Raw genomic sequence first — 27,804 nt, forward strand, 5'->3', positions numbered from 1 at the left:
ATTTTTCTCTAGCTTCCATATATGAGAAGAAAACATTTGACCCTTGATTTTCTGAGTCTGGCTTATTTCACTGAGCATGATTTTTTTTTTTTTTTAGAGAGAGATGAGAGAGATAATTTTAATATTTATTTTTTAGTTTTCGGCGGACACAACATCTTTGTTTGTATGTGGTGCTGAGGATCGAACCTGGGGCCGCACGCCCGCCAGGCAAGCGCGCTACCACTTGAGCCACATCCCCAGCCCCTGAGCATGATTTTTTTCTGCATTTCATCTATTAATTAGCAAATGCCATTATCACATTCTTCTTTATGGCTGAGGAAAACTACATTTTCTTGATCAGTTCATCTGTTGACACGCATATGAGTTAATTCCGTAATTTGGCCATTGTGAATTGTGTGGTTATAAGCATTGAAGTGACTGTATCGTTATATAAGCTGATTTTAGATCTTTCGAATAAATAACCAGGAGTGGGATCGCTAGATCACCTGGTGGTTTAATTCCTAGTTTTTTGAGGAATCTCCATACTGCTTTCCAGACTGATTGTACTAATTTCCAGCCTCACCAACTATGTATGAGTCTACCCTTTTCCACACATCCTTAACAGCATTTATTATTATTCATCTACACACATATTTTTTAAAAATATATCTAATTGTAGCCCTGAGAAAACCAGGGTGTTTCTTGAGGTCTGCAACACGGATGCATCTCAGAATAAATATGTTGATTGAAAGACACTAGACACCCCTCCCCTCAAAAAACATGATTTCACATACATGACATCTAGAAAAACAACAGAAAGCTATTCAGTGGTTGCCTGGGGATGAAGACAGGCCAAGAAGAAGGGTAAAAGAGTGAATTGGGTTTTTTTAGCTCTATACCAATAGTTCTCTAAAACACACTTAATCTTTCTTGATCCAACCTCTTCCAAGTCTCTCAGCTGCTCTCTCACACATCTTTATTCTAAATTTCCTTAAAAAAAAAAAAAAAAAAAAAAAAGGAAAGAAAAAGCCGGACATGGTGACACACATCTATAATCTCAGCAACTTGGGAGGCTGAGGCAGGTGGATTGTAAATTCAAAGCCAGCCTCAGCAGATTAGCAAGGCACTTAGCAACTCAGTGAGATCTTGTCTCTAAATAAAAAATATAAAAATTAGGGCTGGGGATGTGGTTCAACGGTTAAGCATCCCTGGGTTCAATCCCCTGTACAAGAAAAAAAAAAAAAAGGAAAATGGAAAATTCCATACCATAATTGGAGCTCATTATAATGTACTGTCCTTATGTAAACATTTAATTTTAAATCCCCTGAAAATTTGACCTTCTTCTTCCAGCCTAAGTGGGTACATTCTCCATTTTTCTAAATCATATTCAATCTAGCTCAGACCCCAAATGTTGACATGAATGTCTCAGACAGGTGTTTTTGATGCTCTGCCTTTCCTTGTGAGCTTCAGAACCTTGGAGAACCAGGAAAATTAAATGATGGAACGTGCCTCAGCCTCATTCTGTCATTCTGTGTTTGATCGTTCAACTGCACAGAACTCTCTTTAGCGGCTAACATTGATTTATTCTTCCACTGTGTCAGGTATTATGTTAAACACACCTTTCTGCTTGTCACAGTAAACTCTGTAAGAAAGGTGCTCAAAAATCCCATTTCCTACTCCTAACTGTGTGACATAAGGCTTGTCATTTGCTTCTCTGATCACCAGTTTTCTCTTATAAAGCAAGATGGTAAAACTAAGTGGCTTTTCCTACTCTTCCCCCCCCACCATCAAATTCATATTTGGAAGAATTAGGATTTTGGATTTTTAGGTCAGGAATGTTTTATTTGTTTGTTTGTTCTGTGTTAATTTCTCTAGTCTTGCAACTTTCTTATAGGTTTGAATTTTTTAAAAATAGGGAAGTGATAAAAGTAAATCTAATCACTTGGTTCTTAAATGACTGTAACGCATGGATTCTTAAAACTCTCTAGAAATACAAAAGTTCATCTCTCTTTAAAATGAAGAGGTGCAATGATCATTGATTAATAAAGATCTCACCCTGGTCATCCACAGTGTTTTTTCAAAATTTAATGAACTCTTAAATGCTCCCATTTTATCAGAATTTTATTATCCATCATTTCTACAAAAGGTAAATTGTTTTGTAATAATTATAGGATGTTGCTGGGAGCCATCAGCCAAGTAGGTATGACAAATTCCTTGCCAGCTTACTCCCATGCTGTCTAGTGGAAGGACTTCTGAAAGGTGACCTTGCTCAAGGACCAGGGCAGGATCCATTAGGGTGTTCCCCCTTTAGAATAGGGCAGTTTAGCATAATAGGAGATTAGGGTATTCCCCCTTTAGAATAGGGCAGTTTAGCATAATAGGAGATTAGGGTGTTCCCCCTTTAGAATAGGGCGTATCCTGCTGCTGAGTTCCTCTTGAGTTCTTAGGGTCAGACAGTATATTTTGGGAGACAGAAGCCCATGCGGTGTGGATTTGGGCAGAGAACGTGGATTCCCCCAGAACGTGTTTGTAGATGGCCGGTGTGAGTTCGGGAATAAAGAATTGCTGTTTGAATCTACAAGCTGAGTGGAGACTCGTGATTTGTGCCCAGCCAGAGACTGCGGCAGGATGTATAGTATGTATATTAACTCTGCTAAAAATAAGGTTAAATATACTCATATTCAAGATAGAAAATAAATATACTCCAATGTTTACTCTAAAACAGATTCCACAACCTCCCTACTCTCAAACCATATGAATCAACAAAGTGGATTCCTTCCTTCACACACAAACATCTGACTCGATTTTGCCTAAAGATCAGATTACCCAGGCCAGGGCAACGGTCCCTTGTACACCAAGAAGTGTGTGTTTGTGTGTGTGTGTGTGTGTGTGTGTGTGTGTGTGTGTATGCACTCAAGGGTATGTGTATACATCTGTACGCATGGGCTCAAGGGAAATAACATCAAGATCTTAATGGGCTGGTGTTGTGGTTCAGTGGTAGAGCGCTTGCCTAGCATTTGTGAGGTATTGGGTTCAATCCTCAGCACCACATAAAAAATAAATAAAATAAAGGTATTGTGTCCAACTACAACTAGAAAAATTTTTAAAAATCTTAAGATGTGTAGTGTTTATTTTCCATTCTTTTAAGAGACATAGAGAAAAAAGAGATATCATTATCCTATCAAAGTTTCCCAGAAAGGACAAAAAAGGAGGACAAGTGTGAGATGGCAAAAGGAAGAGGTTAGGAGAGGTGAAGAAGGAGGGAAGGGGAGGGGAGAAGGAGGAGCCAGCATCTGCTGTGGGGCCTGTCTCAGTGAGTCAGGTTACACTCTTATTTTCCCACAAGCTCCACCTTACGCATCTACATAGGTGGGTAGGAAAAGTAGGTAAATATCTCTAACCTAACTGTGACCCCTGAATTCTGGAGGATAAACGATATCACATAAATATTATCAAATCAAGACTGCAGGCCAAAGGCCTCATAAAACCACAGGATAAACCTACAGCACCTCCCAAAATCAAGGTGAGCCGGAAGTAAAACCGCCATAAAGTTTGCAAGTAAAATCTCGCTAACCAATCACTTGAAGCCATCTGAAGCATAACCCTTAGGACATGCATTTATTTTTATTTTTTTTTAATATTTATTTTTTAGTTGTAGTTGTCAATACCTTTATTTTAATTATTTATTGTTATGTGGTGCTGAGGATTGAAACCAGGGCCTTGCACATTTAGGCGAGCGCTCTACCGCTGAGCCACAGCCCCAGTCCTGCATTTACTTTTCTTAAATATAAGAGAGTCTTTAAATATTAAGTATGAGAGAATCATCCCTCCTGCTTTTAACCTATCTAGCCTCTAGCATATTTAATCTCTTTGGGCTTGATTTTTTTCTTTCCTTTAGGAGAAATAGTGCTAACACTTCTCACACGCCACTATTTTGAGAATTAAGTAAAATGAAATAAGTAAATATGAGGGATGCCAGCAAATGCTTATCAAATACCTCCTCTTTCTCACTGAGAGACCAGCTACAGGTCACTGTCAATCCTGAAATTAGGTATGAACCCCTACTCATTTGTTGGTGTATTATTTTCTAACTTAACAAATATTGGTGAGGACCTAATCCTAGTCTAGACTCTACAAATTGAGTAATGAATGATAAAAAAAAAAAAAAAAACAACCTTCCCTTTCTTCTAGCATTTAATCCCTCCCTTTCTTCTGGCTTTCTTCATCTCTTCTTTGACCGGTTAAGCAGTCTCGGGTGTCCCAGGAAATAGACCTCCATTTGTATTTTCTCCCCATGAGATAAAGTCACAGCTGAGACCAGGACAGAAAAGGGTAGTATTGAGTCTCTGAGAAAACCAAGCCGAGCTGCCCCATTTGAATCTTGCCCATGGCAGTGCCCAGGCCAGCCAGTCACAGGCTGATAGGGGACCAGCTGAAGCAGTCCTTCCAGAATGTCTGCCTCAAAACAATGAGACTCTTTTGGCCCAAGGCACCAACAGCTAATTGCAGTGTTTTACAAACAAATTTTGTTGAAATGATAAAGCAGTGCTTCAGAACAATTGCCCTGAGAAAAATGGGTGTGCAGTTTGCACAGTGGCTCATACACACAAAGCCAGGGTGTGCCCAAGTTAAAAGAACCCGTTTAGAAAGCAGATTGGCCAGTTATAATGATGACTGTGCTCACACACGTACATAATGTCAGACCTCGGGGAGCTCTGAGCACTTTTTAAACAGACCTGTGGGCAGGTAGGGAATCAACAGAAGAACCGAATCCCCTTTTTTCTCAAGCCAATTTTCTACATGGTTCTCTGGTTAAGAAGAATGGTTATATTCTTCTGTCTGCAACATCCAGTTGAAACAGTTCCCATGGAGAACATGGAATATCTTGCTTTCATTTTAAAATTACAATTATCATAATAATAGGTTTCTTACATTAAAACCATTTTTCCACCTCCATTATTTCTTCTAAGTCTCAACAGCTCTTTAGAGATAGGCAGAGTGGGCATTACACTCAATTTGATGGAAAATAAAACTGAGGTTCTCAGAATGTGATATATGATGATGTACAGCTTTTAAGAAGGAAGTATGGATGAGGCTTGAACAACTCTATTAGTGCTAAGACCAGACTCAAAGATCTTCTTCTCCATTAGCTATAGTGTTTGAATTGTTAGGACCCAAAAGTGGCATAGACTAGTAACTGAGCAGCCACAGATTCCTTTTAAATGGTTTTCATTTTTACCTAAAGGAGGAATACTCTGGTTTTAAGGACATTGCTACAGGATTATGCATAAGTTTGACTTGTTTTGTTTGGGTGTGATATTACACTGCTGGAGAATGATCACTTATTGATTTAGAAAACAATGAGCCTAGAAAACAGCTCCAAAGTGGTACTGTAAGTATGGCCTTAGCCTAAGTAACTCCATTTTAAATAAACCTACAGTCCCACCAGGCACCAGCCTACAAAGCCCTCCAACATGTCAGTCATAGTCTGATAAAGACAAGTCACTTTCTACAACCCTGATAAGAGTCAGGGTGAAGTCACATGTTATTTGCCTTTGGCCTGATAAGAGTCAAGAGGTATGAGATCAGGGCAGAAATCACCAAACCAGGTGTCCTGACTTTATAACGTAAGATGTCGCTAAGAACCCTGGTAACAGCTGATAGGGGCTTAAAGGGTGAGCAGAAGCCCCGAAAATTTAGTATAAATTATGGAACAAATGAACAGACATTAGGATCAGCTGACACTGATGCATACGCCAGAGAGCCTGATGAGGACCTGGACTGATATCCCAACTCTTCTCATCATCTGCCTGATCCTCTGCATTGTCCTCACCACTTTCAAACTCTACAGCAGCTCCTGACCCTTGTGAGAAGAGCAACTTCTCCTTATGACCAGCTCCTCAACCGGATGTCAACTCCACGCCAGGAGAATCTTCCATGGGTTCCTGATCCGATCACTGTGGTCTGAGTGAGTGTGCATCTGCTGGACTTAAGGCCTTAAGACTTGAGACTCTAGATCTGGTACTTGAGCTCAGCATGCAGAGGGAATGTCTATAACAAGTCCATCATGATTAAGTGTGTTTTCAGGGCTTAGAGTTAACTTAGAATTGTGTCCTTTGAATTGATTATGTCTATTGCAGTGCCCAGCATTAAAGATTGTCATTTTCTTGATTAAGAACCTATTGAATGAACTGTATTAATTTGAGTGAATAAAACATTGAAAAGGGCAGACATTCTTTATGGACTTTTTTTATTTCTCTCCCTTGACTGTATAAGTTGCACCTTTTGCCCATCGTGACAAGTATGTGTGAAGTTCAGAAAGTCAGGCCCCACTGAATGGGAGGATAAAAATCAGCCTGCTTCTACAATCTGTGATTTGTGCCTGATACTTTTTTCTCTGATGTATGTCTGTCATTTTTCCTACCACCTAAATGATGATCTTCTCATTTCCTCTAGGAAAAGAGAAATATTGTAAGGATTCAGAACCCATCATCAGCAATTGCTCATGAAATGTCACTGTCTTTGAATGCTCTGTTGACTCAGAGATAACACATGCTGGTAAGGACAAGGGAGCAAGGGGAACTCTCACCCTGCTGGTGGGAGTGTGAAGTAGTACAGCCATTATGGAAAACAGTATGGGGGTCCTCAAAGACTAGAAATACAGCTACCCTATGATCCAACAATCTTGCTGATACTGCTGGTTAATGATGATGAGCTCTGCTCCCCCACAAGTTGAAGTGTAACATTAGAGAAGCACACCGAGGCAAGCATATAAAGCAGGGTTTATTTAAAAAGGGGTGACATAAACTTCTCCCTGGAGAGAGAAGGGGGCCATAGCTGGTATCCTGGCATCCCAAGAAGTGAGGGTGTCCTACATTTTCATATTTCTTAGGCTTCCTTTGTTCTCCTGCTCTCTTCCTTTATCTCTCTTTCTCCTGTCTACGTGACGAGGACCAGGAGATGCTCAGTGGGATGGCCAAAATATGGGAAGCAGATGGGCCAAAGGGACAAGGTGGTGTGACCTGGGCAGGAAGGGGGTGTAATTAACAACTCTCTGTAGGGAGGGACAATCCTGGGTGCAGGTTATCTTAGCAACAGGTTGGAGCAGGGGCAGGTTATTTTGATAAGGGTGGCAGAAGAGCTCTGAAGGCATTAGCATTTCAATCCCTCTCCAGATTTCTGGACTCACCCAAATTAGCTTCCTTGATCTGACCTGACTCCATTTACCTATATAAACTGACTACCTGCCTAATTCTGGCTTCAGTACTACTGGTTAGTAGTGAACAGGGAAATGAAAACAAGTATGTCAAAGAGACACCTGAACATTCATGTTCACTGTAGCACCATTCCTGATAACCCCAAAGTGGCATTAATCAAAGTACCCATCAACAGAAAAAATGGATTTTAAATGTGCTATCTGCACACAATGGAGGATTATTCAGCCATAAAAAAAAAAAGAATATAATCCTGTCACTTGTGGCTTCATAGATGAAACTGGAGGATATTGTGTTGTCAAATGTCTCAAGCACAGATGGAAAATACCACACATCCTCAATTCTACGCAGAAACTAAAACACACATCTCATTAAAGTAACGAGTAGCATAGTGGTTACAGGGGCTGGGAGAGGCATGGAGAGGAAGGGTGCAGAGATGATGGTTAATATGCACAAGGGTACAGTTAGGTAAGAGGAATAACCTCTTAATGTTTCATTGCACGGTAGGATAACTATAGTTGACATCAATTAGTTGTGTATCTCAAAATAGATACTTGAGAGAATTTTTAATGGTGGCATACACGCACACAAAAATAAGTTTGATGAATATACCAATCATCCTGATTTGATCATTCTATATTGTATACATGTAGTGAAATATCACACCATACCCTATAAGTAAGTACAATTATATGAATATTAAAATGTTTTTTTAAAAAAGAATAATATCAGCAGCTAACATTTATAGAGAACTTTCAGGTATTTTCTGAAGCACTGTACATAAATCAACATATTTACTTGTCACAAAGAAAAATACATGAAGTACCATATTTACTTGTTACAAAGGAAAATCTATGAGGCACAAGTATTATTAGCTTTATCATGTTTTTAAAATGAGACCTCAGAAGAACATAGAGGTTGAGGTGCTTGTCCAAGTTCCTAACATGGGAATTATTGGTCCTTATTTTGAATTCTGGCTATGTAGCTCTCTACAAAAAAAAAAAAAAAAAAAAACTGAATGCATGGAGATGGGGGTGCATTTTCTTTATTCATTTTGTTTCTTGCCTGCAGCTTTCCATACAAAGAAAAGAAAGTTTTGTCCATCTTTCATCTCTAGGTTATCTAGCATGGAAAGTAGAAAATACTAAGTTATTGGTAAATCTTGACTAAATTAATGGAAAAGAAGGTCTTCAATGGCAGATCAACTTCCATAATGTCTCCAACCACTGCCAGGCTGAGCAGTGGGCACACCAGTATTCTGAAGGTTGAACTGGTCTGATGCAGAGATTCTGCCTGGAATCTCCTAAATAATTGGCATGGTACAGTCGGAGTAACTCCCATTCTGATTTCCTGTTGAGTGACAGGTCAAAAAGACTCAATTGTTTTTAAGATAGTAAAAGGGACTGGAGTCACAGTGCCAGCCCACAGAAGTCCCTGCCCTTAGAAGCTGCTCAATACAGGTTAAAAGATTAGATTTGTAAATAAATGACGGGATGGCTCACCTTGCACTGGAAAAAAATATGCCACCTTTTCATAAAACTCTTCGTGGGATTAATATCTCAGAATCTTATCTTTAAAAGAAGTTTTAGGTTAAACATATCTTTTTTAATCTTAACAATCTTGAGCGTTAACATCTAAAGAAAGGCGTTAACTTTTAAACCTCCATATTGGAGCATTATGAGGAAGAGAGGAGGAAGACCTAGCTCTCAGTGTCAGAGACAGAGCCCTCCATGTTTGGGGAAGATCTGAACAGCCCACATATACCCAGCCACATTCTGACAGGCTCACATCCATTCTGAAAAGGAGACTTAACAGGGGCCAAGGATACTGAGGACTTTAGCTAAGAAAACCCCATTACCAGTACTTTCTGAGCATTCTGGACACTTTGCACATGAAGAGGGAGACAAAGCTGCCCTCACTATACTCAAGAATGAGAGAAATGAAGGTCTCTAGCTACCCCACACGTATTCACAGACCTCTACCACCAGTGTATCTGCATGGTATGACGCAGTAAAACCACATCACAGGAGATTCTAGAAAACTGCTCCAGCCAAGCCCCTGAGATACCCCCATCAAAGTGCCAAACATATGGTTGTCCTCAAACTCCCATGAATTTATGCATATAACTTACCTATACTAAATGGATACATATTGGATTTAGCTAATCCCAATTCAGAAATCATGAAAACTACTGAGGTTTTCCATAATTATTATGGAATTTGGGTTAATTCATTGCAATCTTGAAAATTGTGCTTATTCGTTCACTTTACAGGTGGGACACAAAGTGCAAAGAAGTAATTTCATTCATGTTCTATAGCTAATAACTGATAGAGCTAAGATATATCCAAGATCTGAGGTTGTAGCTCAGTGGTAGAACGCTCGCCTACCACATGCAAGGCGCTGGGTTCGAGCCTGAGCACCACATAAAAATAAATTAATTAATTAATTAAATAAAGTTTAAAAAAACAAAATATAATTCCAGATCCATCTGGCTTCAAAATCTATGATTTATCTTTCTTTCTTTGTTTCCCTACCATGAAGAGATGAATGCATGAATGCATAAAGGAAATGTGAGATATATATATATATATATATATATATATATATATATATATATATATATATATGAAGTTTTATTCCATCAAAGAAAAGAACAAAGTTATATCATTTGCAGAAAAATGGATGGAACTGGAGAGCATCATATTAAGCAAAATATGCCAGACTGAGAAAGTCAAGGGTCGTATGTTTTCTCTCATATGTGGAATCTAGAAAGAAAAGGAAAAAAGAGATCTCATGAAAATAGAAGGGAAAAGAATAGAGAAAAGAAACCAGGGGAAGGAAAGGGGAAGTTCTGGAGAATTAAACTGATCAAATTATGTTAAGTTTACGTATGAATATATCAAATTAATCCTACCCTTATGTATTATTACTATGCACCAATTAAAAAACTATTTTCTAAATTATAAACATAACATACTTATTTGAATAAAACTTTGTAAATACCACAAGAAATACAAAGGAACAAAATCTTCAATAGCACTATAATCCAAAGAAAACTAATGACAATATTTGGGAACATTTTCTTCCAATAACATCCCATTCAGTAACCAGTTTATTGACTAGTTTTTCCTTTGTTGTACTGCAAGCATGAATATGTTCCATTAAAAATTCTGTACAAACTTATTTTTAATATCTGTATAATATTCATTCTATATACATAACTAATATAGTTCTTCCTTATTGATGAACATTAAGGCCACTTCTGATTATTCAGAATTATAAAAAATACTGAAATAAGTCCCTCTGTCCCTTATTATTAGAATAAATCACTCTGTACCCTGGAATCGCTTCTGTCTTATTTCTAACCACCAGGTCAAGTGAGTTTTACAAATACAAAAACCCTTAAGTGTGGAGAATAAGATGAAACAGTTTGGAATGTGCAGTCAGAATACCTGAATTCACTCACCAGTTTAGCCCTCGTTCACAGGGATTCTGGCATGATACCTGAGACTTCCAGAACCTTGTTTTCTTATTTGAAAATGGGACACTAACACCACCTCCCTCAAGAGATTGATGTGGGATTAAAAGAGCTAAAACATGTGACAGGGACTTTGTAAACCATCATGTGCTTTAGCAAACAACCCTTGCTATTACCTTCAAATGGGTTGAAAGATTTAGTCAATTTTCAAAGGGAAATGAAAAGAAAGGAAAAAACTGGCTTATGCAAATTAGGTGTTTTAGTGGTTGGGTTTTTTTTGCTATTTTAAATATGTATATATTATAAAATAAAACTTAAAAAAAAAAGTTTTACACTATTTAAAAGTCCTTGGTTGAAATGACAGCTGTCAAAAGAACATTTCCCAAGTCCACCAAACATTGTGTCACCCTGAAGATTTTGAAAGCTTTTGCTCACATGTCGAGTTAATAAACCTAAATAAATGTCTGCATCCACAGGCACGTCAGAGAGCAGGAAAATCCAACCCACCCGGATAAGGTGCCGGAGAATCACTGCTTAGAGTTTAGCCCCGCCCCCTAGGGCGGGACTCAACATTCTGCCCGTCTGCCATTGGCTAAGACTCTTTGCCCAGGGACATTTAAGGATGAATGAGGATGCTGCTCAGAGGCCAGCCAGCAGGGAGAAATGTGAAGAGAGCAAGGTAGCCTAGCCTCCCTCAGAGCAGAAAAGATTCAAAACAGACAAGAGTAAGGACCCGCTGGGAAGGGGCGCGCCATCAGATTTGTGAAGGGGCAACCAGGCTGTGAAGTTTTCCGTGGAGGCATCATACCTCAATGGAATGAAAGGGAAGAAAAGCAGTCATTCTGTGGTCCAAGCAGAGGATTGGAGGGTTTAGGAGTATACCCAGATAATCCCAAGGATCTAATGACCATGAAGTTTGAAGAAAAGCTTGAGGACAAAGGGAGCCTGGCAGGAAGGAGTCAAGGGCACCTAGATGGGATGCGCCAGGCCAATGGGAAACCAATAGCCAACGGGAAAACGGATGGCTGTGGAAAGCAGGAAGCGAACGGCAAGAGCAATGGGCTCAGGGAAAGTCTCAACAGGTACACCTGGCAAGAGATCCAGAGGCACAATCAGGAGAACGACCAGTGGCTGGTAATCCATCGAAAAGTTTATAATGTTACTGACTGGGCCAAAAGGCATCCTGGTGGGCACCGGGTCCTCAACCACTATGCTGGGGAAGACGCCACGGTAAGAAACTCCAAGACTCCAAAGCCTCTCTCCCTCTCTCCCTCTTTCTCCCTCTCTCTGCCTCCAAGTTGCTGGGTGATTGAGATCTTGGCTCTCTTCCTAAAAGCATTCAATTACGTGTTCAGGCTCTGCCACCGATCATCTCCTCCCAAACCAATTTTTCAGGATTCCTCTCTAACAAGAAATTGGAAGCAAATGAGGAATCAAGGTCTACCTGTCATCTGCTTCCAGTTTGGGATAAACTCATATGTACATACTGGATACTGTACTTGTTTATTCTGGATTTCATTTTGTCCTTAGGGTTGTGTTTTATTTTGTTTTTGTTGCTATTTGGTTGGTTTTTGTTGTTGTTGTTGTTGTTGTTGTTGTTTGTTTGTTGCTTTGTTTTGAAGTGGAATCACTATCTTATAAGAAGTTACAAATAAATGAGTGAAATCTAGAAAGAAAAATATCTTCACCCAAGTAGATACTTCTAAGACTCCTATAATTAGAGTGTCTAAAAGAAAGAAAGCAGTTCATTTATTGAGCATCAAAACATTAATTATGGTGAAAAACATCAGTAACCTGGACTTCTAGTTTCTGCAAAGCTCTACTGCATCCAGGAACTCATTTACTATGACAAAAATTATGCAATCTACTTATGAATGCATTAAAATGCACCAACTCACTTAAAGCTCCCCATAAGGATGGTGAATATTATTCCCATATTACAGATGGGAAAGTTGATGTTCAAAGAGGTAAAAATGTGTCACACAGCCAGCAACTGTTAGTGCCAAATTTTGGAATGAGATAAGCTTAACCACAAAGTCTCATACACTTGGTTCTTTAAAAAACAAATTTTCCTTTTATTGATAAGGAGGTCTTCCAAACTCTTAAGTGCATTTAAGAATCCCTTTTAAAATATTCTATAAGGTTGTTTGTTTTCTCTCAACTGGGAATCTTATTTTCCACCATTGTACAGATGAAGAAACAGAAGATTAGAGGGGGAAAACCACTAATTCCAGGTCAGAAAACTGATATGACAGAACAGAAATTTAAACCTGGGATTTTTTATTTTATTACACCTGTTGATGTCACTAATTAGCATATAACTTCTCCAACTGGTTTCAAAACACACAACTGGAGATATCATTTTGCTAAGCACTAGTCTGTACATGATATGTGCTAATAATAACAGAAATTGTAGCTACCTGACAACTTTGTAAAATATAGAAGATCTCCATTTTTATACTACCAACTTCTCCTTTCTTCAAATCTCAATTTTTCTCCAATTTCTCATCTCTGCTCTGCCCAGGTCTTGTTCTTCTTAAGAAAATGAGTGTACGCTTGTGACAAAGAAAGGGAGTATCATGTCCTTTGGGAAGATACACACTGTGTAGACACCTAGAGTAGAGAATTGAAAAAAGTGAGATGGAAAAAAAAAAGTGAGAATAACAGGAGAAAGATTAACAAATAAGTAATGAAACAAAGTCCACATACCCTTTTATAGCCCATCCCCACTGCCCACAATTCAGAGAAAATATGGACGGAGGTTTGCTAACACAAGTCACAGAATTAACTCAAAGGATGTGTTGGTAAGGACATGGGTTTCCAACCATGTTTAAATAATGGACAGCTTCACTGAGTTTGAAGCAGCCCATGATGCATTTGTAATTTGCTAATGATTTTTATTCCCCTGGAGTCAGCAAATCATGATACCTCTGCATCCAACTCCAGCCAAAGAAGAAGAATTGATTAACATAAAGGTAACCACCAGAACCTTAGAGAGAAATACCCATAGCCTGTTAGGATTTAAATATGCCAAGGAAGAAAAACATATGGTCAGTCAGCCCTGTACCTTAAGTCTTTAGGAAAATAAATCTAAAAATGTTCAGAGAAAAGATTTTCCAAGGGAAAATGGCTCCAGGATAGTTAACAATGCCAGAAGAGTCCCGACAATTTCAGTACTTGCCGGCTATTCAGAGGGAAACCGAGGGTTGGAATTAGTTATGTGAACCTGGGAAAGTTACTGAGCCTCAGTTTCATGGTCTGCAAAGTAAGAATGGTGCTCTCTATGTGGTTATAGTAAATGAATGTATGTTCAGTGTGTGGCATAATATCAGACATTAGGTAAAAGTTGAGTAAACTGTAGCTACTATTATATTGTTATAATACCCAGCATCCATATTCTGAAATGGGATTATTATGTTTGTTTGCCATCAACTTGGTCTGCTGATTATGTTGTGTTGGAATTGGTTTGGAAACAGAAAGGTATATGATGGAGAAGCATCAAGTCAGAGGTACCTGTGGTCAGAAGTTCACTCTGTTACATATGAGGTGTCTGCAGGTTGTGCCTTGACTGCCAAGTGGGGCCCACTGTGTGCCAGTCTTGGACCTATGGCTGCACTTCCCCAGATGGGGTACCTTTCTCTTATTATACAGGAGATTTCCTTGGATAATGATACCCAAGTGGTCTGTCCCATGGATCATTAATCCATTCATTCATGCAGTTAGTTAAAGTCCTTGTTAGGGTCCAATCTAATAGTTGAAAGCACAAGTTTGGAAAGAAATCAGGACTTGTTTGCATCTAAACTCCACAATTACTTGGAAGATCCTAAGGAGGTTGCTTAAGACTTTGGAGATTTGGTTTCTTTAATTAGAAAATGGGAATGATAATACCTTTATCTGTGTTTGTTTGTTCATTTGTTTATTTATTTATTTATTTTCTGTGGTGCTGGGGATTGAACCCAGGGCCTTGTGCATGTGAAGCAAGCACTCTTCCAACTAAGCTGTATCTGCAGCCCTGTCTTATTTAAAGGCAGTGGAGATAAAATAAAGTGCTTCTTAGAGTTCTCAGATTAAATACTCAATAAATGGAAATTCCTTTATTTGATTATTACTTCATTCTTCCAAGAAGGATTCTAATATTCTCCAAGGAATGTTGCTAAAAAAGTCTATGAAACAAAATTGGCACATAAGCTCCAATTATTGCACATGAGTTATCTGATTCCAGTTGTATGATTTTAAATCAATGCCACAGCGCTAGAGTTTAGGCCTAGTTCTTTTCAGTTATATAAGCCTACCCAGGAATATCCAGAAACCTTCTCTAAGTCCAACAAGGAGAATTTATTATAAGTATTACATATAACTGCAACATGGTGAGCTATTTTGCAATCAGTAAAATGAAGATTACAAAGCATTTTGATGATAAGACCTACATATGAATAATGGGACAGCCATAAATTTTATATAAGACAACACTGCACACCAACCTCCATGAAAAACGTAAACGCAATCTTGTAATGGGTGCGAAGGCAGCTGGTTTGGAACAAAGAGAGCAGGTTTATTATCCTGAATTCTGGTCATCCCACTCCTCATCTCTGGACATCACACTCTGGAAGGGACACTGAGAAACTCCAGTTCTTTCTTGTGGGAGTCAAAAGTGAACTCAACAAGGAAAGGATGACCAAAGCTTAAAAAATATAAGGAAAAAGTTTGTTTCAATAATCTGGGTGACTCTTAAGTAGAAAAACGTAGAGTTGCGTGCAATTCCAAAGGAGAGAATTCCATGGGGTTGGGTATGAGCGGAGCCCATGGAAACGAGGCTGAGGCATGAGGGAAGTAAAGGTGAGCCCAGGGGAGGCGTGTAGACATAATTCATGTCGTGAGCAAGCACCCAAACAGCGGAGGCATGCCACACTAACCACTTCCTTTCCTTAGAACAATTTTAGCCAAAAGTATGTGCTCAATTAATGTCAGTGACTGTCCTTATGTGATGATGAGAAGAGGAGAAGATGGAGAGAGATAAAGCTAGAGGAGAGGTAGGGAAGAAAGAAACAGAAGGAGGGAGACAGAGGACCTTGACCCCTGACCTAAGGAGTTCTCGTGTTCACCTCACTGCTTGGCACCTCCTCCCACTACCAACAGTGGTGCTTGGGCACAGCTTCCCTGTTCACACTTGTCAGAGCAATAAATCAGCCATCACTTCTAAGCTGTTGGTGAAAGGAAAGGGAGAATCTGTGATTTCAACTTTCCTGGGCAGTTCAAATTTTATAATCTGATTCTCATTTGAATCATCCTTGTAGTTATACACAGAGGTAGGAGGAGAGAGAGAAAAGGAAGTCCAAATTCTAATGGATATAAATGGGCCATGAGAAGATACTGTCTCCATAAGATCAACCTGGCTATTAGAGGATGAAGTAAAAAGGGCCAGTCAAAATGAAGGAAGACCAGAAGGGAGCCCAGGGAACATGTTCAAGACCCAGACAAAGCATTGACAGCAGAAGTAGAGAGGAGGGGGTGGGTGGGAACGATATTTAGGAAGCTTGATTTATAATATTTGGTGAATAAGTGGCTATGTAATAGAGTCTCAATCCACCCATGGGTATGTGGTTTGGAAACCTACTGGTGGCCTCCAGAATAGGAATTCCAGGAGAATGCACAGATTGAAAGGTAGGGTGAACTTCTCCTACTGTTCTCTTTGACAAGGGATGATACTGTTTTTCTAGTAAAGTACATCGAACCCTCCACCACAAATAATACCAAAAATTCAACATTCTTTCCAATGCATTTGTAAAAGCAAATAATATATCACATCTTTCCCATGTTGGTACTATTTTAGAAATAATCACTTTCAAGATGATCTAAACTAAAAATTTCTGGGCAACATGAGTAAAAATGAATGACTGAGAAGGGAGTCAAAGGCAAACAGATGAAACCAAGACTTACAGAAGTGTCAGCAAATAGCAATACTGAGGTGAGAGAGAGACCTGCAGCCTTAGAGTATAACACTTGGGTTATTCCGATTCCTCATTCTAGAACTGCTGTCTCTATCTATTCACTCGCTCCCCCTTTTTCCTATCCATCAGACGTACATTCATCACATGCCACATCCCAGACACAGTGAGGCTATTAGGTACATATTGATCAGTAACAGTACATATTCTCAGTCTTCAAAAACTCACAAATCACTAAAGAAGAGGCAGGTGCACAGTTTCATTTCCAATGTAGTAGGAATACCTTCAGGAACCGCGTCATGATGCCCACAGTGATCATGAATAACTTTCCTGATTGACTTTATGCGGGTCTTGAAGGATGCGGAGGAGACTTACTGTAGGGAGAATGCAAGATGGAAGTCAAGGAAAAGGGAATCGTATGTGTAAAGCTTCGATCCTGTAGAAGAGCATAGAATGCTGTTGAATGGGAAGGCTCCAGTAGAGAAGATGGCACATGGAAGGTATAGGGGAAGTCAAGAAGAGGGAGGCAGCTGGAGCCATAGGTGGTGCACTTTATGGGACTGAAACCTGCAGTAGGGAACACCATTACCATCCTCCCAGCAGATCTAAATTGATTTTAGTATCACCTCAAAACAATCTAGCATCGTGCCCTTCAGAGAAAGAATTATACATATCAAGACTGGCATGGATCTTTATGGCTTCATGGCTTCAGAGTCGCATAGCCCTGAATTCAAATCCTGACGCTGATATTGGCTGGCTTTGGGGAGCAAGACGTTTCTCCCCTCTGAGATTTAGCCTCTCTCTCTGTGTAACAGAAGTAAGGGGTGGAACAGAAGTAAGGCTACAGCAATGAGTGGCCTTCAGAGCCCCTTGTATACAGGATACACTCCACAAACACTGGCACTAACCCCCTTTCCTTTATTTTACTCCCCCTCCTTCCTTCAACAAGAACGTACTCGCCCAAGAATGTTGGTAACTGAACCTGTTCTTGCAAACTTTCAAGAAGAGGTTTCACAACTTACTCAGCATCTGGATTCTGTTAGAAAATTATTGAATATTTTAAGACTACCTAAACTCCTTGTAGAAGATTGTTGCTTAATGTTCTGGAAAACTGTGGCTGCTCCTCAGTAACTGTTGTCACAGTATTGACCTGTAGCTGTTGTCACAGGGTTGACCTGTGAGCCTTAATGGGGATCAGAAAAAAATATTATCTGCACACTGGAATTTGAAATTGCAATAGATTTCATTCTTCTGTACCTTGACCTTAACCCATCAGGATGTGTTCTGTTCTAAACTTATTCTGAAGCAGGAAGAAGAATATGATTTTTTTTTAGTATGGATCATCATGAGATACATCAACCACTTTCTTAACCACTGAATCACTCTTTTCCTGGTTAGGGATCTAAGCTTTAGGATCTAGAATGTGAAAATTTAAAACCATCTTTGAGATAAAGTAACCCATCATTTCCTAAGAGGGTAATAAGAAATGTGCAGAAGCTCAATTGGGCAGGGCAGAGCTTTGGGAAATTGAGGGACTATCATCACCCCCATTTAGGGAAAAGAATAAAAACCAAGTCAGCAGAATTGTCCGTAGTCACTCAGCTAGTAAGTGTCAAGGCCATATTTTAGGTACAGGAAGTCCACTTTCTAAGTCAGTGCTGTGCAAGGCTACAAGAGTACTTACATGGCTTCTACTCATTCAGGTTATAACTTTGATTATATTTCATTTTTAGTCATTCCTATCCCAAAGCCATAAGAACAAAAGTTCAGCATCTCCCTTCTGTGGAATCCTTAAGAAAAAAAAAAAAAGACTGTACAAATCCTTGAGAGGAAAAAATACCCCTTGCTTAAATAGGCTATAGAGATCCACTGCTTCCCAAGCCATGTGGTTGCTACTTAACAACAACATTTCAAACAGAGTGATTGGAGTCTTCCAGTGTTAAGCATAATCAAGAGTGTAGATAACCCAGGGCTCAAGGAATGTGCTCCCATGTTTTAAACTAAACTCAGCCCTTCTCTGGAAATAACTAATTCAAGGAGCCTAATTCTTCTGGGCCCCAGACAAGAACCACAAAGGAGCCCTCAACAGGAGATGTGGTGGCATAGCTGACCTTGGCTGCTACCTGCTTCAGATAGTGTAAACAACTATCAACAGAAACCTGATGCTGGATTTGAAAGTTCCATCATGGCCAATAAACCCACACAACTGTTTCTTCTGATGTTCAGTAAAATAAACAGTGTTGCCATCAGTGCTTCTGGAGAGCCTGGTTATACCAGTCATACCTAGAAAAACAATGCATACACTAGTGGGGTCTCCAGCATTATGCCTTTTGAGAAGGTTTTAAAGTATAATTTGGATCCATCAATTTGCACCATCAGCCTGGACTTAAAAGTAAATGTTCTGTAATGGACTCTATGCTCATTTCTAGGTTGGGTGAGGAGGAGGGCTGATCTATGAATAAACATGTGTCTTTTGAGCTTCTAACTGGTCTCTCTGATTTACAGGATGCCTTCAGGGCCATGCACCTGGAGCTTGACATTGTGAAGCTGTACCTGAAGCCGTTGCTTATTGGAGAGCTTGCTCCAGGAGAGCCCAACCAGGAGAGAAACAAAAACGTGAGTCTCAGGATATGAGTACATGGAAGGATGGAAACAAGCCATAGAGGCCAATGTACTGTTTTCTATGAGAAACCAATTGCTGTGCCTGGGTGAGCCCACAATAGAGTGCAGTAGTTCCCCCTATCTACAGGGGGAACATTCCAAGGCCCCTGGTGGATGCTTAAACTTTGCATAGTATTGAACCCTATGTACCAGTCATGAAAGGGCATGACAGTTGATGTGGTAGCCAAGATGGCGACTAAGTGACTAACAGGAGGGAAGTGTATAGAGCATTCCTGTTCTGAGCAGGATGCAGCAGGAAGGTGGAGATATCGTCATGTTTTTTAGAACAGTGCACAATTTAAAGCTGATGGATTGTTTATTTCTGGGATTTTCTATTTAATATTTTCTGACCAAAGGAAATGAAACCATGGATAAGGGGGGAGTATTATGGATTCGTGGATTCTTCATATTTCAAAGAAGATTTATCCCCTTGAGAGCTCAGAGCTCTTAAACCTCTGTGAAGACAAGAAATGGAACTTTGGGCCCTGCATTCCGTACTCATTCTGTCTCTAAGCGCCACCTCAGGCCAAGCAGCTTACAGCTTTTTTCCAGTGACTGTTTGCAATTATGTGTTTGGTGTCCGTGAATACATCCCTTGCTAAACTAAGTTCCATGAAAGCAAAGAAAATGTCTATGTCACTTATCCCTGTGTCCTTCAGACTCATCTGCACAGGATCAGACATGTAGTAGGAACTCCATAAATAGCTGTTAAATGAAAGATATAAAAATATACTAAAACTATTGCCCTTTTGACATTCAGGGAAATTAGCATTCATGGAGAATAAATTTCTTCCTGAAAGTTTCTCGGCTATTTCATCAAAGAACTGGTACTCTAATTCACTATTCTCTGACCCCAAATAACCTAAGTATACCCAAGGATGGATGCCATGCTTTCCTCAATACTTGACTATACCAGTTGCACTATACTGTCTTCTAAGGGACAAGGTCTCTATAAGACTAAAACTTCATTTGTTTAATTCTTATTTTTTTTTATTTGCCCAGAGTCAAATACTACTGTGAAACAGAGGGAGTAAGGACTTTATTTCCTCCTTAGGAAACAAGGAGACAGACTCCCCCAAGGAGCAGGACTGATCTCAGAATGCAGGACTGGTTATGAACAAATCTGAGACTAACACTTAGGCTCACTCTGTAAGCCCATGGCTCATTTTAGGAGATTGGTCTCTGAGGGTGGACAGCCTGAACTCATCCTCCACCCCTCTCTGTGGTTCAATGTCTCTCTCTCTCTCTCTCTGTAAAACAGCAGCAATCATAGCACCAATCACATAAGAGTTGTTAGGAAAATTATTGAAAGATGTAATTTCATTCAAAGCACTTAGAACCGTGTTTGGTACATAGTAAGTGCTCAATAAATTTTAGATATTGTGTCTCAAGCTCAATGATGGTGTTAATGATTTGCAAGCTTCCAGGTATGTGCCCATCATTTGGGGTGGGTGGCCCTAGGTTAAAAAGGAAAGATGATGCAAAATTAAATCATTATTCCAAACAAAAACATGTAAGGAAAATAAAACTCCACCAGTTTCTGAGAGCCAGAAGATAGCCATTATCTAAAGCAGTGTTAGTCTCCGTAGGCAAAGGGCCACCATAAATTTCCTTGAGTACATCAATGTGGCTCTCTACAGGAAGTTGGAGCCTGAGCATGAAACTGGGTGTGGGCTAAAGTCCAGCATCTGTCATGGACTTGCTGGTGATTCCAAGCCAGTCACTCTTCTGGATTTTGACAACCCTCTATTCTGTACAATCAATGGGTGGAAAATATGACCTGGCTGAGAGTAATCCCAGAGATGATGACAGATTACCATTAGACAATTATTACAATTATCGACGGATGCCAGAATCCCCGGGTTGGTGGAGGCTTGGGAGATGACCTTACCCAGACTTTTGGCAGGCAGTGTGCCCTTCAAATGTTGTAAACCAGTGCATTTTTAAATGAGAATTTTGACTTCTAGAATTACTTTCACAGCCCTTCTCATTTCTAATTTCTTCCTTTCTTTCTTTTTAACATCTGTACAGCTGTGCTATTTTTTCCTCATACCCTCACTTTCTTAACTGTCCTAGTTTCAACCCCCCTGGAGTCAATAAGCTAAATGATAGTTCTTCCCAACCCTTGCATCCTCCTGTGTACCATGTGTCAAACTTGCAAACCAATGCTAGTATTGTATACGACGAGCACACACACACACCTGCATGGTACACTTGTACAGGACCACGTTAACCAGCCGGCACACGGTGCCAAAGGTAACCCTGTGTTGGGTATCCAGTGAGGGGCTCTCAGGGTATTTACGCCTGGAGCTCATTTACGCTAACTAGACTGTTCTATGCTCACCTCTTCTAGGAAAGAGTCCTTTGAGCACATTAAAAAATTAATGACAGGGAAAGCATTTTGGAAACTTCACTACAGGAATACAGATAGTTAGAGAAGTAGCTACAGTAATACAGATCCACATAGACAGCCCAGATCCCCAAAACAACAAAAACAGATTTCAGTCCACACCTGAGATAATACTGTGTTTCACAAACAGCTACCAGGCATACACATCTCTCAATGCGCTCTCCTTCGCCATCCCTGTCCCCACAAAGCTACTCTGACTGAGCTCCCTAATTATTGGACAGTTCACATGTCACTCTTCATTCTTATCTCCAGAAAGAAATAGCAATCATCACCTTTTTGTCAGAGATTTCATTTGTCTGTTCTCTGGCTTTTGTTTAATTTATGGGCATGTAATTTTATCCCTGTATATAAAATTCTATTCATAAAGTAATTTTATTACTAAATTAATAGAACCAATTATTACCTGTGCTCTGTGTTCCCTTTCCCCGGAAGGAATTAATTCCTCCCTTCAATATTTGTTTCACAGTCCCAGCTGGTGGAAGATTTCCAAGAGCTGCGCAGGACGTTGGAAGCTTCGAACATGTTCAGGGCCAACCTGTGGTTCTTCTCTCTCCACCTCATCCAGATCTTGATTTTGGAAGTCCTGGCGTGGCTGATACTGTGTCATTTTGGCAATGGATGGACTGTCACATTGTTCATCTCCTTTCTTCTCACAGTGTCTCAGGTAAGCCGGTGTCCTGACCTAGGTGGTGGCCTCGGAAAAGGTTGGGTTTCTTCCTCCCTCTTTAGATTAGTGTCAGCAGCAGCCTCGGCTTCTAGGCAAGTTCCCCCTCAAGGTTAGACTTGTCTGCAAGTTACTAAATGACTTTGGGCCCCAGTTCCTACATATGTAAAATGAGGATAATAATATATTTGGAATTATTCTAAGGTGGACTAAGCAAGCTAATGTGTAAAACTACCCAGCACACAGCATCCAGCATATAGTAAAGCTTTGGTTAAGGACAATTGCTACTGTTCATCTGTTCTTTTCCCCCAATTTTATCAACTAAAGTTCTGTCTATGGTCATTTAATAGTCATCACATCTTTCTCTTTCATTTATTAATCTGCCACCATTTATTACTGCATGAGACCATGAATTGTTCAAGACCAGAAATCTTTTTAAGTAACAATAAAAACTTGAGTTCCTTTGTAAATAACAACTGATGCTCAGCAGGGCACATGTGTGTGTACCTATCCATGCATTATAGCTGTCCATAATGGTGGGATTTGTTGTATTTGTACATGCATACAATGTCACAGTATAATTTCTTCCACATCACTCCCCTGTACATCTCTACTCTCTCCCCTCCACTCACCCCGTGGTCCTCTATTCTACTGATCTCCTTTGATTTTCATGAGATTCACCTCCCCTTTCCTTTCCTTTTTCTTCTCTAGCTTCCACATGAGAGAAAAAAAAAATTATCCTTGACCTTCTGAGTTTGGCTTATTAACATAATGTTCTCATTATTAACATAATGTTCTCAAGTTGCATCATGTATAGCTGGGCATTTGAATTCCTTGTTGAATAAGGGATGAATTTCTGAACAGGGCCTCCTATGAGCACAAGACTGTATGGATATGGAGAGAAATTCACAGGCTTCCTGTCCCTGAGAAAGGTGTCATCCAAAATGGGCAATAAATCATCTGCTGAACATAGTTCAGGGCAGAGAGGAATGAATGCCAGCAGGAGGAACAAGCATGCGCTGTTGGAACAGAAAGGGACATTTAGTTCTCATTGGAATAACAGGGATGGTTTTGTAGAGAATCAACAGTAACGCATTTATAGATTTCAAAATTTTTCTGTCCATTTTTTTTGAAAGGACAACTTGCTTTATTATTTGGAAAGCAACTTTTGGAAACAAGAAAGGAAATAAATATTTGTTTTGAGCTTAGCCTAAATACTATTTAAATTATACAACAGCTCCCTGAGTTAGGTATTATTATCACCTTGTATCAGATAAGTAACTGAGGGTGAGAGCTTCAGAGTAACTTGCCCAGAGTCATACAACTGGTGAGTCATAAAGAACAAAAGTTTGTCTGATGCAAAGGTCCATGGTCTTTCCACGCCTCACTGGAAGACTTAGACTGTGATAACAAGAGCCTTCCAAGCTGACAGAACCATTTGCACAAAAGGATGGGGAGGGTTGAATGTGAGATGTGTGAGACACAGAAACTCACTTGAATGGAGGTCAGACAAGGGCCCCCCACCACCCATTCTCAGGCTCACAAAGGTACGAATGGGCTCTTCAGATTCCTCTGGACTTCCCAACTCCTCTAACAACTCTGTCTCTCCTAGGCTCAGAGTTCATTTCTGCAGCATGACATAGGACACCTTTCCATGTTTAAGAAGTCCAAGTGGAACCACCTGATGCACAAGTTTGTGATGTGTCATCTTAAGGTAAAGGGTGTCAGGAAGGATGCTGGGGGAGCCTTGAGCATCATTTCCTAAAGCAGCGGTTTCCAGGCTGACCGTGCTCATGTCAGCAAAGCCCCATAAATGAGTGTAAATGTACTAACAATGTAGGTTATACACACTGATTTGAAATATAATATTATAAAATATGTGCTACACTTGATTTTTAAATGTCAGGAAGAAAATGCTGATATTTATTTAAGAAGCTCTTACATTTTTCATTAACCTGAAAGGCTATTTATCTAAAAACCCGGCACACCATTGCCTTAAGGAACCACCACCCACAAGAAAGTCTGTGTCTTTAAAAATGAAGAGATGTGCTGTAAAATCATAAATGGGAATACTCTTAGAAAAGAAGTGAAATTTTGTTTTGCTGGGAACTAGGAGAATTCAGCAGGCCAGATTCACCCTGGAAGGCACTGAAGAAATAAAGGAAATAACACAGGAGACATATAAAAAAAAAGAGAAAGAGTAGTCAGGAAAGGTCAGACAGCTTGTTCCAGAGGAGGGATGCAGAACCCAGGCTTCTGGAAAAAGCAAGTAGTGGTGATGGCAACCAGTCCTATCCCCCCAACGTAAGCTCCAAGAAACAGGTTCCCTGAGTTCCTGGCACACTGTAAGCCTTCAATGAGCATTTTTGAATGAATGAACAAGTGAGTGCAGGAGAAAATAAATCAAAGCAAAAAGACTGGTAAGAGTGGCCTTCAGCCCCAGCCCTGATGCTGTTCATTATGTGACCTTGGTTAAATCTTGTTCCCTCTCTGGCCCTCTGGTGTTCCCATCTGTAATTGTAGGAGTTAAATCTCCTCTTTTCTATAACTTTCTAGGATTGGGTGATGATGTACTCTGGCCCAAAAGACAGGCAAAAGCCTCTGAATCTTTCACTAAATCAGATTTGTGATTTTAAGATAGTTCCTCTTAGGAAAATTCCAGAAGCACTGACTCTGAGCCTGTGTTCCTTCCTAACACAGGCTAATAAAAAACCTGGCTGTCTGGTTCCCCAGCCTGGAGCAGCCTGGAAGTGGCCAGCTAATAAGAGGGTGAAGAAGCTGCTGGAGCCAGCTCACAGGGAGCGGGAGCAGGAATTGGGATAGTAAATCATAAGGGAGGGCAGATGGGAACGCACATCACATGTGAGTCGGCCAGGTATCAGGTTCAGGACCATCCCCTTCAGGCTGTTGTCTCACATAATTCTCTGGAGGTGGGGCTTGTAGCACCCTTATTTTCAGTTGAGGTAGATCTTCAAAAAGATTAACTATTTAAGTGAACATCCACTGCCTGGGATGTGAGAACATTTGTGGCACAATATTAAATAGTAGAGGTTCCACCACTGTGCTTTTTAATCCTGGCTATTCAGAGGCACCCAGAAGAGGTCTTCTTTTTTTTAAAAAAAAAAAAAAAAACACCAATGCCTAGGCACCATCATAGATGTTCTGATTAAGTGTATCTGTGTGGGGGTCTGGACATCATTTATATTTTTGAAAGCTTCTTTGTTGAATCCAACTTGCAGCCAAGACTGACATCTTCTCTAACAACAGAACTGCCTTCCATGGGAAATCAGCTAGCGAGTTCATTGGTCATCTTGGAAAGATTATGTTCTGCTTTTGAACTTCAGTTCCTCAACTGTAAAATGAGGATAGATGATATTTTTGACGGGTAGAGATGTTGTTAAGATCACATGCAATACTCTTGTGTCACGCCTATCACAGTGTCTGCAAATGCTTAGTAATATTTACCTGTTACTAATATTAGGAACAATCTTTTCATAATCCAAATAAGGACTCAGAATCATTAATGAAAATTTTTAATGTAATGGTATTAAGAGGATGGGAAAGTAAACCATAAATCATAGCAATCTTGATCTGCAAGGTACTTGGAGTTACCTACTCTTTCTTATCTATTGACTTTCCCATTGAGCAGAGTGATGTGTAAATAAATTATTTGTATTTTCGATCATTATTACAGAGTTGGATTTTTAGATTCATGTTTTATATTTCTGTCCAGAAAAAAAAATTGTCATTTTATGTAACAAGTTTCACTTAATCAGAAGATTTCTGTAGGTATACTATTTTGCCACTGTCTACCAGTGTTAGATAGATCTGTTTCTGAATTCACTCAGAAATACTTACAACAGAATAAAAGCAGAAGTTTTCTCTTAGGTCTTCGTGAGATTGAAGTCATGAGCCCTTTCATTTCCTCTCCCCTCCCTGGTGCTGAGTCAGAGACTCATCTGCCCCAGAGGTAATTGGCAGTTGATTTGGTGCTGGTATTTGGAATATTTCCCATCAGCCCCACCCTGGCTGGCACTGTTAAAAAAATCAATGCTTTCCCATTGGTTCAAATCTGTACACAGATATTTCTATATTGTTTCCTCAGAAATAATTTTGCACTAGTTGAAATGAATATAACCTTGATGGCTTGCAAGCAGAACTAGAAATAGGAAATGGCTCAGAAAGAGAATCAGGAGTACTCTGCCATTTTGCAGGTAAAGCCAGTGATTCACCAACAAAATGAATATAGGTTTCAACTATGTGCCAAAGAGAAAATTACCTGTAGGGAGGAAGGGTAGGTGGGAGGTAGAGGACAAAGAAAATTATAAGCAACAACATCCTTGCCTTTTACATGCATCACAGTTTCAAATATCAAAACTCCACTTAATATCAGTTCTTCTGCCGTGGAAAAAGCACAGATATTGAGATTCTTAGGGATTTCCACTCATTGGCTGTGCAAACATATATTTTATGGGTTTTGTAGTATATCACAATAAAAGAGCTCTTCTGAAAATAAACCATGAAATATATACACTTATTTTGGATTTTTGTGCAATGCAGATTGAGCACCCCTAACTGGAAAATCCAGAATTCTCCAAAATTCAAAAATTTTTGAGCACCAATTTGATGCCACAATGAAAATTTTCACACCATAAAAACTTGTTTTATGCAAAAAAATAATTATTTAAAATATTTTGAGCATGCTATGTGTATAGGTACATATGAATCTTAAATGAATTAATGTTTAGATTTGAGTCTCACTTCTAAGATATCTTTTTATGAATATGAAAATATTTTAAAATGTTTTAAAAATTGAAATTCAGAACACTGCTGGCCCTAAACACTTTGAAAAGAGGTACTCAAGATGTAATCTTCAAATGGACTCCCCACAGTATATTTTTCAAGTCCCTATATGTACATGTTGAGAATAGTAAGAATCGAATATTTTATAGGAATAATGGGGCAGAATATTTGAAATTAAGCCCTCCCTAGAATAGCTGGCTTACACTGTTTTCCATGACTACTTCCCAACACTTGGTACCTGGGGAAAGGGAGTGACAAGCATGCTCTTTCTATAATCTTCCCGGTAACCTCCCCACTTGCCTATGAGGTGCTCTTCCTTGTCTCCAGAGAGCATTTTTCATACAGAGGGGCCCAAGAGGAACCAGTTGTGTGGATCACACCCAACCTTATCCTGGCTTCTGTCCTAAGTTCAACATTCCTGTGCTGTTGAGATCCACTCTCGATCTACTGCCAATCAAAACCTGCCTCCCATATTACCAATTTCCACAGTCAGACATCAGCTAAAAGAGTACAGACAGCCAATGGAAGAGGCCAAAATGTTGGCTGTGGGAGGACTTAATTAAAAAGAGAGACGTTCTTATCACACTGCTCTTGTTGTTTACTGTTCCCATTAGGTGATGTTTTTCTTGGGTCTGGGAACACCATTTTAT

At 39.7% G+C, this 27,804-nt stretch overlaps 1 protein-coding gene across 1 annotated transcript in view; it reads left to right on the forward strand.

The window, feature by feature from the left end:
• Positions 1-11,580: 11,580 nt before the first annotated feature.
• The window catches only part of LOC143391807 (fatty acid desaturase 2-like protein FADS2B), a 30,435-nt gene continuing 14,211 nt past the window's right edge, over positions 11,581-27,804 (forward strand). Inside the window, exons 1-4 of the mRNA XM_076844560.1 lie at positions 11,581-11,901; positions 19,122-19,232; positions 22,154-22,351; positions 23,964-24,065. Of these exons, the coding sequence (XP_076700675.1) occupies positions 11,581-11,901; positions 19,122-19,232; positions 22,154-22,351; positions 23,964-24,065 (732 nt within the window). The remainder of the gene's footprint in view (positions 11,902-19,121; positions 19,233-22,153; positions 22,352-23,963; positions 24,066-27,804) is intronic.

Source organism: Callospermophilus lateralis, chromosome 2, assembly GCF_048772815.1.
Source record: "Callospermophilus lateralis isolate mCalLat2 chromosome 2, mCalLat2.hap1, whole genome shotgun sequence".
Taxonomy (NCBI): Eukaryota; Metazoa; Chordata; class Mammalia; order Rodentia; family Sciuridae; genus Callospermophilus; species Callospermophilus lateralis.